The 17,611-nt window shown below is 42.1% G+C and overlaps 1 protein-coding gene across 6 annotated transcripts in view; it reads right to left on the reverse strand.

The window, feature by feature from the left end:
* Positions 1-17,611, reverse strand: part of ATP11C (ATPase phospholipid transporting 11C (ATP11C blood group)) — a 280,200-nt gene that overhangs the window by 74,245 nt on the left and 188,344 nt on the right. For all 6 annotated transcript variants that reach the window (XM_082262976.1, XM_082262974.1, XM_082262973.1 and 3 more), the window contains exons 15-18: positions 17,193-17,264; positions 14,524-14,597; positions 9,784-9,887; positions 6,087-6,268 (exon numbers count right to left, since the gene is read on the reverse strand). In XM_082262976.1, the coding sequence (XP_082119102.1) occupies positions 6,087-6,268; positions 9,784-9,887; positions 14,524-14,597; positions 17,193-17,264 (432 nt within the window). The remainder of the gene's footprint in view (positions 1-6,086; positions 6,269-9,783; positions 9,888-14,523; positions 14,598-17,192; positions 17,265-17,611) is intronic.

The raw sequence follows: 17,611 nt of genomic DNA on the forward strand, positions 1-17,611 counted from the left end.
ATAATACTGGCATTAAAAGCGGTATTAAACCCAAAACAAAAAATGTAATATATTGCAGCTTATCCATCAGATGTAGCGGCTGCATTCGTTTTCTTTTTTAGTCTTTTTTCCTCTGTTTTCACCTGCTGATCTGTCCAGTAACGTGGTGTACGTTTAATAAACGGTGTTAATTCTTGCATGATCACCGTTCTCTTAACACTCTCCAACATCGCCGATTTTTACTCCTGCTTGGAGGCTGTTTAATAAACAGTGTAGTGTTCACTCCAGGTCTGTGATAAGCGGTGTTAGCTAGCAGCCTGTTATCACTGTGCGAGAGAGTAAAAGGAATGTGGGGAAGGTTCAACTAGCTGCACAGCTGTGTGGGAAAACTAATGATCTGCAGTAAAAGGTTTGTGATCATTTCTCAGAAATGTTTAAAAATTAAAAATAAAATGTGCAAAAGCACATACACACCCTGATATTAGAAAGTATATATTTACACACACACATATATATATATATATATATATTTTTTTTTATCTACTATTCCTCTACCATCCTCTACCCTAAGGATTCTTTCACACGGTCCGCCTCCGTCGGCGGACTCCGTGCAGCTCAGCGGGGGATCGATCCGCCGATCCCTGCTTAGCAGGCAGGTGACAGCTCCCTCTCCACTCTGTGTGCAGAGAGGGAGGTGTCAGAGACCCGCTGCTCTCTATGGGGGAATCGGATGAGAGCGGACCGCCTGTCCGCTCTTATCTGATCCCATCCGATCCCCTGGACGGATGGAAAATAGTTTCCATCCTTCCGGATTTCACCGACAGGATCGGATGCCGATGGCAGCGGGTGTCAGCCTACATGTCACCTCTGACATCCGCTGCCCCATAGGGATGCATGGAGGATCCGATCAGGTCTGCCTAATCCTCAGAACCCAATTATGGGGTTAAAATATAACCCAAAAAAAGTGTACTTAAACATATACACAATAATAAAAGATTTTAGTTACCTGCATTCATTTCCAGACACATTTCTCTTTTAGGGTCGGTTCACAGCATGCCCACACATGAATCACGCAGAAATGTACTGTGCAATCCTGTGCCATTTAAACTGCATGCAAAACACACTCCATTTGTGATCTGCAGCGGGTGCCAATAGAAAGTTAATAATACCCCAAATGCAGGTTGCAAACTCATTGCGTTTTCCCACACTTGCATCGGAACGCATGGTACAAAAGATACAGTCACAGTTCGGTTTAAAACGTAGTGCATGCACTACTTTTGGTGCAGTGTGGTGTGCTTTTAGCCCATTCAAAATGAATGGGCTGAAATCGCACTGCACAGCACCACATGTGAATAGCACAGGAATGCACAGCTCGTTCCTGTGCGATTCATGTGTAGGCTAAGTATGAACAAGCCTTAAATAGGCTAAAATCGCACTACGCTGCACCTAAAGTAGTGTATGCACTACTTCTAAAACTAAAGTACCATGCGATCCAGTGCGGGCAAATGCACTACATTTTCAACCTGCATTTGGGGTGTTGTTACCTTTCTATTGACACCAACTGCAGATTGCAAATGGAGTGCGCTTTGCATGCATTCTGAATTGCACAGGAACTCACAGTGCATTCTGTGGGATTTATGTGGTGGCATGGTATGAACTGGCCATTAGAAAGAGTACATATCAATCCTACGTGTCAGCTGCCAAGCATCAGACATGCTAAGGCTGGCAATACATTCATCTTTTTTTTTTTTCTGTTCAAACAGTGAGTTGAATGAAAAAAAAAAATGACTTGATTCAGCCACTCCATGTATGTGAATGGTGCAATCATTTCCACTGAGCTATTGTGTTCTGACGGCAGGGGGAGTTCCCCTCCGACAGAATACTGGTTAGTACTGTAGACTATAGCTGGCAGCACTCAGTGATCTGGAGAGATCCGACAGGCTGGTTGTGTAGAAGTCGATCTACCACTCGACTTCTGTACAACCAGCCTGCCCATACATTGATCGAATTTCAGTCAGCCCCTGCTGAACCAGCAAAATGTTGATTCGTGTATGACTGGCTTAAGGTAGTGGTCTCATGTAGTAGGAAATCTGCACCTCTCTGTTATTGAGGTCTACTGCTCTCCTTTCTCAGCATTGATGTCCCCTGATGTTCTGCCATTATATATGCATGATGTGTGAGTGCCGCAGACATCGGGTGCTAGATGAACACATACCCTGCAGTCTCTAATAGTGGTGTCCTGAAGCAGTTATTGACCGCAATGGCCAGTGAAATTCCTCTTCTACACTGAAAAGGCTTTAACACATGGTCTGACTTGGGGTTAAATCCAGGGTGTTAAAGCGGAGTTCCACCCTGGGAAAGTTTTTTTTAATAAAAATACCCCCGGAACAGTCAGGGCTAGTGCATTCCACAATGGCTAGCCTCTGATCTGTCCCGGGTTGCACTTACCTGAAAGAAGAAATACTTACCTTGAAAATGTATTGTCCAGCGCTGCCATCTCAGGTGTGGGCAGCTTGAAGCCAGAGCGATCCTCTTCTGTGTCCTCTTCAGTCTTCTTTGGTCCCACGATGCACTGCACCGGTCCCGCCGTCACTTCTGGTGTCGCAGGGTCATCCCTGCACAGCTTCTGGGCATGCCCACAGAAGCTGTTTAGCAAGGTATGACGGCGCCTGCACCGGAACTTACGCCGGGGCTGGTGCAGGCGCATTGATTCCTGGCAGCGATGACGTTCAGCTCCCAGGAATCATTGCAAGCCAGGAAGTGACGAATCGCCGTGGCCGCCGAGGGGAGGAAGAGGAAGTAAGGCAAGTATATTTTCTTCTAAACAAGGTAAGTAAAAAAAAAAAAAATGCGATTATCAATTTGTTTTTCGGAGCAAGAAGATGGAGGTAAGTATAATTTTAGGGTGGAACTCCGCTTTAAAACTTTTCTGAGCTTACACAGGTTATTTAACTGCTTAACATCGTTTATTAAACATACACCTTATTAAATGTGTTTGAGTGCTCCCACTCTGGATGAAGGAACACAGAGGCACCTTTGGATAGCAGCATTGTCAGTCTGGAGAGAGGGGAGATTTAAATACACTAACAAATTGAAGCCAAACTCCAGTTAATACTTTATAAGCAGTTGCATTTTCTTCCCTTTTGGGTTAAAGGTTTTACATAAATAAAATCTGATCATTTTAAGTTCCCCTATTAGTAGTAAATAATTTGTTTCACTTTTTTCCCCAACTGTAACTGATACAATCTGCAAGAGAGCTTATTCCTTTGAAAAATAACAGACTTACTAGTCAGATCATCAGGTAAAAATAAAGGAAAGAAAGCCCAAAAAATTAAAATGAATAAAGCCATATCTAAGAATTAGTAAGCTGCAATATTATACAGTAAATGTTTGCTATTGGTTTAATATTGCTTTAAATACCTAAAAAATATGTACAGAATTTGAAGATGCAATAATGAAGCTGCATACATTTGTGATTGCATGTCTCCCTGAAGTTCAACTTTGAGCACTTTAGACCAAATCTGTTGAAAAAAGGCCCATGTATGGGCAGCACATGCTACCCAGCCTGATTGCTATCGAACAATGAATAGAATGGAAAATCCAGCTGCACAGTGTTCATCATTTCATGTATACTAAAGTATTTTAGTTGATTTACAAAGACTCTCTCATCAAATGTAAACTTACATTTTTAAAGTGAAAATATGCCTAAAAAATGCATAGTCCTGCATTTATTCAGCCCCTTATGTACTTGGTGTGGATGGCATATATCCATATTTATAAGATCTGACTACACAAGTGCAGGCCCAAATCTGCAAGGGGCTATTTATTCCCAAGCTGGGTTGGTATCCAAATGACAAAAATATTTTTATAGTTTGAAGAAGCGTAGTTAGGAATTGCATTTTTATTATGACAGCAATATGAACACTGCCTCTCTCCGATTAGCTCTAGTGAGTCACCATAAGAAGAGCTGAGCTCCATAGGAGTGAGAGTCAATGGGTGTAACTGTTCCAAACACCATTTAATTGATATTCGTGAGCAGAAAAATGAATGACTATGCAATATTCATTTATACAAGTGCCCAAAATTATCTTTTTACATTCTAGCATACCCTTGTAAAATTCTGAGCTCTAATTTTACCTTATGAAATTCATGTTACAAGCATAAGGGGAACTTGTGAAGACTGGAGCATACAGAATCAGCATGGCAAACAGTTTTTACCTTTCATTTTTAAAGCTTGACTAAACAAACTGAAGCTAGATGCTGATTGGTTACTATGATAAAGGTGCTCCAGATTCTATCTGCTCCATTTTAGTAAAATTCCCCCTTGTCTTATTAAAGGCCAACTTCACCTAAAACAGATATAATCGTTTTGCATTATTGGTGGCAAGCTAAATCTCAGTCACCCCTCCTAGAGTTTTTGGGGACATCACTGGTAAGATCCCCAGCTACTCCCAAAAACTAGGAACATTACAAATAAAAATGGTAGCATCATGCTTTGGAAACCGGTTTCCCATAATGCAGAACAAATAGCCGCAGAGGCACGGCTGTGAGAGACAACTCCATACTGGAAGAGGCAGAAACATACATAACTGTGGGGAAAAAATGTATATTGACCTCTCTGAGGGCTCGTTACAAAAACTCAGCGAAAGAAAAGCAAAATAGCAAAAAACGTGAGCTGCTGCTAGTAGTGGCCAATTCTGCACTTCTTTTACACAGAGAATAAAATATGATATATGACTGGTCACTATGGATAACAATTTCAGTTTTGTTCCACTTTTCCTTACTGTAGTTATTTTATAGAAAATTTAGCAATAAGCAAAAAAAAAAAATAAAAAAAAAGTGCTGCCAAATTACAAATAGACACCTTTTGTTAGCGGAAAGTTATTCCGACTGCTTGGCTTTTAAATCATCAGAAAAGTGCTTAGATCTTCTAGCTTGCAGCATCAACAGAAATTTGCTGAATATGCCAAAAAACAACAAAAACTGGGTAGCAGGGTCTGTGTCTGGATGGCTTGCAGTAGAAAATCTGGATATACTGTTCACCCTTTATGTTAACATGTAAGCAAAAAAAAATAAAGTAAATCCCCTTATTTATACTAACAAAGCATATATAAAAAATAAAATCACCAACAAGCATTGCATTTACACTTTCAAGAAGGCATGATGACAAATGTTCTGTTCTTAGTAGTTAAAGCGGAGTTCTGGCCTCGGGGGTGAAATTTAGATAAAAACACCCCCAGGACAGTCAGGGCTAGTACATTCCATAATGAATAGCCTCTGAACTGTCCCATGTTGCACTTACCTTTTAGAAGAAATACTTACCTTGAAAATTTCTTCTCCAGCGCTGCCATATATGTGGGCAGCTGAAGCCAGCGCGTCCTCTTCTGCATCCTCTTCTGTCTCCTCTTCGTCCCAGAATGCCCTGCACCGGCCCCGCTCGTCACTTCCGGGGCAGGTGCGTCATCTCTGGACAGCTTCTGGGCATGCCCAGAAGCTGCTTAGCAAGGAATGACGCCCCTGCACCGGAACTGACGAGCGGGGCCTGTGCAGGCGCATTGACTCCTGGGAGCGATGATGTCCAACTCCCAGGAGTCATCGCAAACAGGAAGAGACGGCGCAGGCCTCAGCCGAAGAGGGAGGAAAAAAAAAAATCGGGAGCATCCATTTTTTCAGGGCATTCCGCTTTAATTCAGTAGCCCATATTTTGTATTTCCAAAACACTAGCAACACTATAGATAAGAGCCGGTTCACACTACTCCGACTTGTCAGGCGACTTGGTCGCCTGACAAGTAGCGCTCCATGCTGTGCAATGGAACCATTCTAATCAGAGCGACTCAAGTCGCTCCGACTTGGAAAAAGGTTCCTGCACTATTTTTGGGCAAAGTCGAAGCGATTTGCATTGACTTCTATTATGAGAAGTCGTTTGCAAGCCGCGATGAAGTCATGCTGCACGGGCGACTTCAAAGTCGCCCGAAGTCGGGGCGACTTGAGTCGGAGTAGTGTGAACCGGCTCTAAGGCAGATTCAGCTATAGCTACTAGCCCATTGTGTTTCGATTAGTAGTTTAACTTTTTTTTTTTAATACAAACATCTGCTTTAACCCTTTACCTGTCTTCTACTGCAGTAGCTCCAAGTAAGCGCATGTCATCTTCTATGTCATCAAACACTCTGGCCAGTTTCTCTTCTCTATCCTGCAAAGCCATTTTTGCCTCATTTAGCTGTTTATTAATTTTGTCATACTCCTCTTGAGTTAATTCTTTAAATGCCACACACAGGGTACGATATCCATCCTAGAGGAGAAGAAAAAAATGGGGGTTTTAGCCAGTAATCCTTCACTAGAAAGTGGCCATGTCAAGATTTTGCTCACCCCTAGAAGCATCCCCTATGCAATTAGACTGAACCTAACCACTTTAGATTTAGGTGTTTCTACACCATGATCTCCCCAAGTAATTTCTTGTGTCAGGGTTCATACACATTTTCACCAATAAAATTCCATGACTTTTCCATGACTTCACGTAAATATTCATGACCTAAGGTTTCATGAAATGTCTATGTATACATGTTAAATAAGAAGAAAATCCATGTCACACCCAGCATATTTTTACCAAAATAAATGACAATCTTTGTAGTGTACAGTACCTCTGCAGTTATGGTTTCGTTTCTGGATACAGTGTGACTCAAAATGGTCCCTTGTTTTACAGTGGATGAGATGGAAGCACCGCTGCCGCAGCTGGGAGCCGGTGTCCCTTCAGGTGCACAGGTGAAAAAGCCAGCGATCGGATTGGAAGCTATCAAGCACACAGCTGCAGACTGGTGCTTTGCACCTTTAGTGTGGCTAGACAGCGCTGCCTCTCCCATGTTCGAAATGTCAAACGTTTAACGACACACACTGTACATTTAGCGGACATGATACAGGAGGTGGTCAGAGGCTGCGGACATGATACAGGAGGTGGTCAGAGGCTGCGGACATGATAGAAGAGCACAGGGGAAGCAGAGAGCACTGGAGGAGCTGAAGGGCACGGGGGGGAACTGGAGAGAATTAAAGGGGGGTTTGGAAAGCATTGCAGGGGGGTTGGAAGGCGGGGGGGGGGAGCATGGAAAACCAGGGGGATGGAGAGCACAGGGGGAGAGGGGGGACTGGAGAGCACTGTCTGGGGGGAACTGGAAATCACTGAGGGGGGAGCCAGGGAGCTGGAGAGCACTGAGGGAGCCAGAAAGCATGGGGGGGGGGGAAGAGATGAAGAGCACGGGGGGGGGGCTTAAGAGCACAGGAGGGGACTAAAAGCACAGGGGGGGGACTAAGAGCACAGGGGGGGACTAAGAGCACAGGGTGGGGACTAAGAGCACAGGGGGGGGACTAAGAGCACAGGGGGGGGGGGGACTAAGAGCACAGGGGGGGGGGGGACTAAGAGCACAGGGGGGGACTAAGAGCACAGGGGGGGACTGGGACTAAGAGCACAGGGGGGGGGACTGGGACTAAGAGCACTGGGGGGGGACAAAGAGCACTGGGGGGAGGGCTAAAGAACACTGGGGGGGCAGGGCATTTTTACATTCAGCGTATAGCACTGGTACAGATAGGTGTCCTTCCGGGTCCACAGTTTGCCCTTACTGTCAGTCACTGGCCAGCAGCAGACACGAAACGGTTACCGCTACCTTCCGCGTCATCATCACGTTCATGCGGCCGGCCCGCCCTCCAGTGACGCTTCCGCTGCCTCATTGGTTGATAATCTCCCGGCTGTTACTGCTGCTGCTAGCCAATCACAGTGTCTCCAGGCAAACCGCGGCCGGCCCTCCCCGCTGCCTGATTGGGTCATCTCTTCGGCTGCTGCTGGCCAATGACAGCATGCACATGCCGCGGACCCGGAGGGACGCTAATACAGTGAAATGTAAATACAGTATGTGGCAATATAATTATCATAAAATAATTAAGCATCCGCTCCCCGACGCTCCACAGTAATTTAATTCCATGACTTTTCCAAAACCTAGTGTGTTTCCTAATTTTCCATGACCTTTCCAGGCCTGGAAAATGTCATCTAAAAAATCCAAAACTTTTCCAGGATTTCCAGGACCGTATGAACCCTGTTGTGTTCTGTGCACAGACTCTTCATCATCTATCCACAACAAGCATTTTATCCCAAAAGTTACTGCACGCTTCCTGTAGTTATTGTCTTTCCCTCCTTTGTATTTGTGCTGTATAGTGGTGGGGTGTCCAAGCTTTTGACCTTGCTTGGCCTCTTTGGAAGAAGAGAAATGGTCTTGGGCCACACATATAATACACTAACAATAAGGACAACTGACAGTTTGAAAATGTTGGGCAGATCACATATAATATATACTGTATAATGTAGTAATAAAACTATTTTTTTGTAATATTTTTTATATAAAAACGTAAAAGAGTGAAACATGAAATTGGTGCGATACGTGAAACTGTTTTTGATAAACTAACACATCAATATCTGGTTTGATGGATGGAATAGCAATTTTCAAGGTGCTCTTATTTTGGTTCTAATTTTTGCCTTCATGTGCTTCTTCCTTGAACACGGTTGCTCACAAATATAGGTGCTGCTGAAAACTGATGACATGAATAAGGCGTGATGGGGAAGAGTGGGATATTTGTCTTTGGTAAGATATAACTTCTCCAGTAAAGAGACATGGTCACATTTTTCTTGTGTCACGTGTATATAGTCCTTTTGTGTGATGTAAGGCCTAGTGCATTTATATATAAAATCTATCTATCCTATCTAATCAACATATATATATATATATATATATATATATATATATATAAAAAATCTATCAATCAATAAATAAATATATATATATATATATATATATGTATATATATATATATATATATATATATATATATATATATATATATATATATATATATATATTCTATTTTCTATCTATGTACCTACCCATATGACTTGATTCCATATCAGCCTGCCCATTACGGGAGGGGTTTCTACTAGAGGTCACACCGTTTTTGATTAAATAATGACCAGCTACCTGCACTCCAAATCCGCTGAAGAAGCGCTGAAGAGGGGACATCCCTCGAAACATGTAAGCTTTATTTGGACATCTTATTCCGCAACTCACTAGTCAGTAGTCCATGCTGAGTGGAGAATCTGGTGGACTTCTTACATATACCTCGTTTGATATTTCATCTCATTTGTGAGTACAATGTGTACACCGATTTAACAACAAATTGTCGCAAAGATAATGCGCTAGGCTGGTGAGCCCTCTGTTTTTTTATTCGTTTTAGAGTTTCAGTTGGGTTTTCCCTGACCTGTTGGGAGTGGCAGCACAGCCGATGTGGCGGCTGAATTAGTGGAGACATACGTTTTCAAATCAACCGCACAGCAACTTCTCAAGCGTAGGAGCAGTAGCTTCTCTTTTCTAGTTCCTCCTGGCTGAGTGCCTGAGCTAAGGGTAGATGGATTCCAGAAGGTAAACGCTACATAAATCATCTGCCCTTACTCAAAATGACCATTACCAAAAATGCTGGGGGTGTTTTTTCTCAGCAAAATAAAGCATGGAAACATGGATGGACGGGTGAGTTTGCTTTGAATATTAAAAATGAATTAAATAGCGTTTTTGGTTTGTGGTACTCAAATGCGGTGTAGCTCTGCTTTAATATTCATAAGCTGTGGGAGATGTGTGTTTGGAATCACCCAGGAAGGGGGGTTTATCTGTAAGCAGTAGTCATGGAACTGGAATGTTGTATTACACACCTGTGATGTGCTTGAACAATAATCACACACTCCAGTTTAGGCATGTACAGAACAAGTGCTGGACCTACCAGAGCATTCTGCTCCACGTGTACCTTAACCCGCCCAACATCCTCCCGCGCCACTCTGTTAAAAACAGAAGAGTCGGCTCCTTTGCAGAAAAGGAAAATCTGTCCTGAAACAGAAGGAAAAAGAAAAAAAAAATTACAATATGTTACAGTAACTCGGAATGTATTAGCGGACTCCCATGTAAATATAGCCTTTAACATGACAAAAACATGGATGGGGGGGTGGGGTGATTTCTGTAAAAATCACACCTGAGGAGTGTCTGGCATTATGTGGATTAAAAGATTTATAGGTAGAATTCCTGATTGGGACAGTGTCATTAAATCACCTAAATATACACCGCAAAAAAAAAAGTAAACAGAGTTCACAAAATCCGAAGAGAGTGTACAATTATCAATCTAAAAATAACAAATAAAATAATATTTATCTCACAAGCACACACAATTTACTATGACTAAATATTTCCCATTTCAGGAAACAACTTTGGACTATAGAGTTTAGACTCTTAAAAGGTAGCAATCTTTTTAGGATTTTGTTCTGGAATTATTCAGAGAGTAGAGCTTTTTACCAGCTGTACTATCATTGGTCTGCACAGAATAGCAAACATATCTTGAGAACTGCTGTTATTTCCTGCCTCAGTCCATCAGCGATAGCAAGCCTCTCTATTCTGTTGAAAACAAGTGTATTAAATACTGCTTGACTACATGTCCTAAAGTGTTACTAAACCCAGGACCCTGCATTCACCAAATCTGGTCTCCCGCAGTACACAGAAGATGAAAATGCCATTATTTTAGTAAATATAAACTGCTAAATCCCTTTTCTCATCAGCAGTATATAGCAGTCTTGTGACTTCTATCAGTGTCTGATTAAAGCTTGTAGAAGGAGTTTTCATTCTCCTCTGATTGTCCTATGAGGCTGCAGATACCTAATCCTCTGTCTGGACAGTGCTGATTGGCCATATGCTGATCACATGCACCCTCCCAAGAGAAAAAAAAAAAAATAACTTAGCAGTTGAAGAGAAAAGAAGGGGTATGGCGCTGCCTAGGTGACCACTAAATCAGTGTTGTATAAAAATAAATGAATAATCAAGGTAAAAAACTGATAATATGAATACAAATCCAATGTAATTAGGTGTAAAATATTCAAAGACAGGAAAGGGTCTGGTGCTTGTGGATTGTGAAACACACTAAGCGATAATCAAAAGTGATAAATCCTTAAAAATATGATAAAAAATAATAAATAACTTGACCATAAACGTACATATCCAAAAGGGTGAATAATCCATGAATAAATATGTAAAGTGTCAGCGTGCATAAATATAATAAATGACAGTGTGCAACAAATATATGGTCAAAAGGGGAGAAAACCAGCGCTATGGATAAAAACTCAGAGACTTAAAATACTTAGGTTGCAGCCACCAACCAACCCCTAAAGGTTAGGGTCAAATGTAATATATGAGGGGGAGATAGTTGGAAACGGCGCTGCCTTTTGGAAGATACAAACGTGTAGCACGTTTTATCTAGCACTAGCACGTTTGTATTTTAATATCCGGCCAGTTTTTAGAGTTTATATATATTTTTTGCATGAGAATCACTTCTGCACATATTTATCTTTGCACTAGCACTTTCAGTTTGCACATAATTTTATATATGGTCTGGTTTACCATACACACCAAAGGTAGCGCCGTTTCCAACTATCTCCCCCTCATATATAACAAATATATGGTGACTAGGTATTAGCAACAGTTCATAGCATGTAACACAGCCCATGGATCCTCAGGTGGTAATGGTAGTGGTAACTCTGTGGTGGGTATAGTGGTGGGGTGCTCGTGATCCCTGGGGTAAGTAGCACACTCACCAGAAATACCCACCCCACACAGGAGTATATGGGTGAATCCCTCTGGTGGGGACGTCTATGACGAAACGCGTACGGCACCATCACATTTAAGGTTCTGGCTCTAGGAGGAATGCATTGCGTTTCAGCTGTGTATCCATTGCGTTTTTATACCTATGAAACTGGGAGTACCTGTCTTATTTTTACAATGAAATCTGACCTTACGGTATCACGATTGCTGCCCTTTTCTCATTCCCCACGAGTGTAATAATTACCCCAACTCTCTGAGGAACTTAAAGAGGACCTAGACAATGATCTCTAGGAGGATCCAGGTACCCGGGACTAAAAGACCCCAGGGAACATCCCCATCCATTTCCCTAGGAACATTTGAGGGGCCCCCCCAGGACACCCACTCAAGAGTGCCAGGTCCATACACCAAGACCCCCAGAGGAAAACCAGGACCCACGAGAGGGATTCACCCATATACATATACCCACTCTATACCCCTGTGTGGAGTGGGTATTTCTGGAGAGTGTGCTACTTACCCTAGAGATCACGAGCACTCCACCACTATACCCACCACAGAGTTACCACTACCATCACCACCTGAGGATCCACGGGCTGTGTTGCATGCTATATATGGACTGTTGCTAATACCTAGTCACCATATATTTGTTGCACACTGTCATTTATTATATTTATGCACGCTGCCACTTTACATATTTATTCATTGATTTATTGAATAGTTTATTGGGGCCACCTTATATTTATTCACCCTTTTGGATATGTACGTTTATAGTCACGTTATTTATTGTTTTCAAATTTTTAAGGATTTATCACTATTGATTATCGCTTAGTGTGTTTCACACTCCACAAGCACCAGACACTTTCCTGTCTTTGAATATTTTACACCTATTTACATTAGATTTGTATTTATATTATTATCTGTTTTTGACCTTGATTATTCATTTATTTTTATACGACACTGATTTAGTGGCGACAGTTAGTATAACAAGCATGCTTTACTGCATATACAGACTGATTTTACTGTTCTGGGTTTAAACACTTTCAAGGAAAACAGTAAAAGAAACATGGCGGTCGCCACTGCTTATCTTCTATAAATGCTACTTGCCTAGCTGCCTGTGGCTTCAATACTTTGTGTGTCACTGACTCATAATATAAAGTCAGAACTCCTGATCTACACACTTATTCCATGTCAATAGCTCGGAAAGCACTGAAGCCAATAAATCTCAATGACAGCCAGGCAATTGATAATTTCAGAAGGGGAGATCAGCAATGGCAGCCTGCATATTCTACTACAGGTTTTCTTTAAGAAGATGATGGCAAGTGGTTTAGACTCTTAGGGTATCATGGATAGTAACACAGCTCAATGACTGATTGTTGGGGGAGGTACAGAGACAGGGATGATCTCTAGCATTTATCCAAAGCTGCCGTACATCATGCAATTTTCTTTCCTTCAACCGCAGTTGTGTTGATGGAGGAATCCTTCCCGCTGCGCTATTGTATTCTGTCGGCAGGAGGTTTCCCCACTATCAGAATACAATGATCACTGCTGGTGGCTATAGCTAGCTAGGACACAGATCGTAAAAAGAACAAACAGGCTACTTGTACTGAAGTCGATTGATAGATTGTATCTATTTTCATCTATGGCCAGCTCAAGTCATAGACAGATCTAATGCTTGCCTATTTCGAAAAACCATCTCCAGGCCTACCATACGTCATTTTATTGCAGAGCAAGTCATACAATGAGGACATTTTTTTTAGTAGCAATGTAGAAATGAAAAGAATGATCGCATTGTTCAAACCTGATAGCCTGACTACTCAGTCTGCAGTATTTTTAAGATCAGTGTTAATAGCAACAGTTGTTTTAGTGTGGGAACTTCAGGCAGCATATGACTTCTATGGCAGAGTAGAGCCATTCTGGGTAGACACAGGCAGTCTTTACAAATCACCGTGCATATGATGTATGTTGGAAATTCTTGCTACTGTATTTTATGTCAGGAAAAAAAAAAAGTCTATTTAGTACTTGTACAGCTTATCACAAGTATTAGCTTAAAACCTTGTGGCAGCTCCGGCAGTGTGCCAGCAAGCAGATTTCCCATCACCAATAACTAGTAATGATCTGCCTGTTCGGTTTCTGGATCATCCATTCTATGCAGCTTGCCATTCTAAAAGAATCAGTTTTACAGTTCAATTCTAAGAACTGCTATAGCTCATAGCTGTACAGCTAATCAAAACTGAATCCTGAAGAGAGACAGACAGCCTGCAGTTAGGTAATTCTGCACTGGAAACCCTTTAGATGTATTATTTTATTGCTCATCCCTGCAGGAGAGTGGGGCTGAAATCGCGCCAGGGAAGTTAGCCTTCGTTTATTGGGCTTACTGGGCTTCAGCCAGAAAGCCCATCTAGCCCTACTGCATGCAGCCTGTCACAATCAATGGGAAGTTGATAGCTTCTGCAGCTGGACAGTGCACCTAGTTTAGGGCTGTGTGCGCCCAGGAACAAATGTCCAGTGCACAGACTGCTTGCATTCCTGGCATTTGCCTCTACATACACTGCCCTAAATGTTTTTACTGCTAGGTTCCCCATCCAGCCCCATTCAGTCGCAGACGCTGTCAACCACTAGGTTGCTGGCAGTGGGGCTTGATGGTGCACTTGTAGCCTCCATCTGGAGTTAAATACTAGAGTCCCATGACCAGGGGCTAAATGGCCAGTGTGCATGGGGTCTAAAGTGCAGTGTGTGTTCTAAAAATATTTGGAAGCCAACTATATTCTTCCCAATTACCTTTCCCATCCATAAACCATCTGTGAAACATTGTGACAGCTGACTTCGGCATTATAATAAATAGATTTACACACATTTTTAATAATAGCAATATATAAAACTGTACCTGTGTTTGCTTTTACAAGAACACTCATTCGCCGTCTGACTGGATCAAAGTTCAGCACATGCAGAAGCTGGTAGCTAAAAATAAAAGCATGCAATATATGATCAATGATGAATAAAACAAATAGTACCCTTAGATATAAGCATCAACCAACTTTTTGCCATAGTAGGTGACATTTATGTCTGTGTGTGCCCACAGGAAGAATTTGCTGATTTTTATCAGAAGACCAATCAGCCTTTGACCTTTTTGTTTTCTGAACCAACCACTATGATTCTGCTTGAGGTCCAGGGATACCGGTTTTCTCTTTTCTAAAGTACGAACATGCAAAGCTACCAGCTTGCATGTCAACATCATGACAGCTTCAAATAATGCTTGGCCAGAGTCAGATTCGCCACTTAATGTCTTAGGCTATCAATGTACAAAAGTATGAATAAGCACCAACTATAAACAAAATAGGCTATTCTGTTTATAGTTTAAAGTGGGTCCTGCGGCTAGTGCTTGCACCGGCACAGCAGCCTATTAATTTAATTCATGGGCTTCTGTACCTACAGGAAACACAGAAATGCAGAGTGCTTCGGAACTGCGCAATTTCATGCACCCAAAAATGTGGCGTATTTTCTGATGTGTGGTGATTAGGAATTAATGGCAGCCCTGCACATCTGCAGAACAGCAGCACAATTTGCTTGCATGCGGATCCAATCGCATGTGTTCCCCAACCCGCATATGTATCTAGCCTTAATGGGAACTACATGCTAACTTAAAACAGAATACTAATGTTTGCATTCTTATTCTCTTTTATGACCTCTTTGAAGATCAGCCATATATATACATATCTATCTATCTATCTATCTATCTATCTATCTATCTATCTATCTATCTATCTATCTATCTATCTATATTCTTTTTTTATAAGTTCACTTTTTAGAAAAAATATAAAATAAATGCACATTTTTGGCAGGTAAAAAAAAAAATGGGATTTTTGACTTACTGTGAAATTAATTTCTCCGATGTTTCTTGACGGACACAGCTCCTGATCTTCTTAACCATTGGGTTATACTGCCCCCTACAGGAGTAGGACACTAGGCAGAAAAAAAGTCTGGCTACACCTATGGGCAGTCCCTGGGTGTATACTCCCCTCTCCCTGCTATAGGTACTCTGTTTTGTTACAAGCAGTGACAGAAGAATTACAACTCCACAGAGGGGTGGATGCTGTGTCCGTCAATGAACATCAGAGAAATGGATTTTACGGTAAGTCAAAAATTGAATTTCTCTTTGCGACACCAGGGCAATGGTGAATATCAGCCTCAGTCCTGAACCAACTAGGGTGTACATATTGCGGACCACAGCCTCCGTCTTCCTGTCAGCTGGGTCCTTAAAGGCCGGGGACTCTTCAACCAGAATCATGGTTGCTTCGTTCTTACCTTAGAACGAAGCCCCGGCGCAGTCGTCTGGACAACGCTGAGGGAGCCGACATGCTCCCTCGGCGTCTCTTCCTGGTTCGGTGGCTCCGGCGCTGTGAGTAGCCGGAGCTGCGATGACGTCACTCCCACGCATGCGCGCGGGAGTTTCACTTTCCGGCAAGATCCGGCAAGGAGCTCTGAAGGTTCGCCGGACCTTTAGAGCACATGCGCCGCAGACGTCAGCGGGTGCATGCAGGTTGAATATCTCCTAAACCATGCAGGTTTAGGAGATATTAATTGCACCTACAGGTAAGCCTGAACATCGCTGGATATAGAGGGGGCTCAGGCAAGTATTAAGGGGTGCTGGGGAGGCTGCTACACACAGAAGGCTTTTTATCTTAATGCATAGAATGATAAAAAATCTTCTGCCTTTACAACTCCTTTAAAGTGACTTTTACAAAAAAACAAAAACAAACAGTTACCCTGGTATGATATAATACTGATCAGTCCAATGGGAGAGGACTCTAAACTGTGCGCTCTTGAAGCGATACAGCAGCTGAAGAACCATCAGCCTCCATTTCAGTGTTGTAATGGCCAGTAGATGGAACCACACTATGCAGCAGGGACTACAGGCATCCAACATTGAAGTAGCACAAAGACAGCAAAGATCTGAGCTACTACCTCAGACTGGTAAGAATTTTAACTTTTGAACAGAGAGACTTTTTTTTTTTTTTTACACATCAGAGTAAATTTAAAGCAACCTTGTCAGGTTACCAAAAATTGAAATGAAATCTTCCTGAAAAAGAAGAGGCCTGCGTTTACCTTTCCTCTTTTCCAGTGCTGCAGCATTTTCAGCATTCACCACTTCTGGAAATATCAAGTGTCTGTGCCCAGTGCCAAGCCAGGATTCCCTCCTCTCACCCCCACAGGACTCACGAGATAGCGGTTGAAGAAAAGAATTGCATGGCATGACAATAGACTCAGGCTTTTATCCTGTAACTGTTGAATGTCAAAGAGAGTGATGGAGGCTGAAGTGCTAGAAAAAAAAGGTGGGAAGGTAGGGACACAGTCTGATGGAGAGGTACATTTATTACCTCTTCTACTACAGTGAGATTTAATCTTTACTTTTTGGTACCGTAACAAGTTTGTTCAAATAAATAACTTGGCCAATGGGTGGAAAAAAAATGTACTGCGAGGCCTGCTTTAAAACAGAAATGTTGTATTAAAGATTCTACATGAAGCTGAACAAGTAAAGGAACAATGTATACTTACAGCTCCATTTCATTATTTTTGTTTATTACTTTCATGAATTCATTTTCAGTCCCCATGAATGTAAATCCATACCTATAAAATAAAAGTTGAAAAAGCCAATGCAACTACTGACATCAAGCATAATCTGTATCTGTAAAGATTCCATTACACAATAACGCAGGCTAGGAAGTACATAAAATCATTAGAAAACTAAGAGTCCCACTGCACACTGCAGACCTTTAGATAGGCAGTAAAAATTGGTGGTTTGGCTGAATTTTTACCGCTCACCGAAATCCTAGCAAAGCAGCTAATAGGGATCGCACATGTCGTGGCAAATTTAACTCATCTTGTCGAGTTGACGTGTCGTGGCAAATTTAACTCATCTTGTCAAGTTGACAAACGGCACCACCTGTCACTCTCCCACTGAAGTCAATGGGCGT

The sequence above is a fragment of the Pelophylax lessonae genome, assembly GCF_965119305.1.
Source record: "Pelophylax lessonae genome assembly, chromosome: 7".
Lineage (NCBI taxonomy): Eukaryota > Metazoa > Chordata > Amphibia > Anura > Ranidae > Pelophylax > Pelophylax lessonae.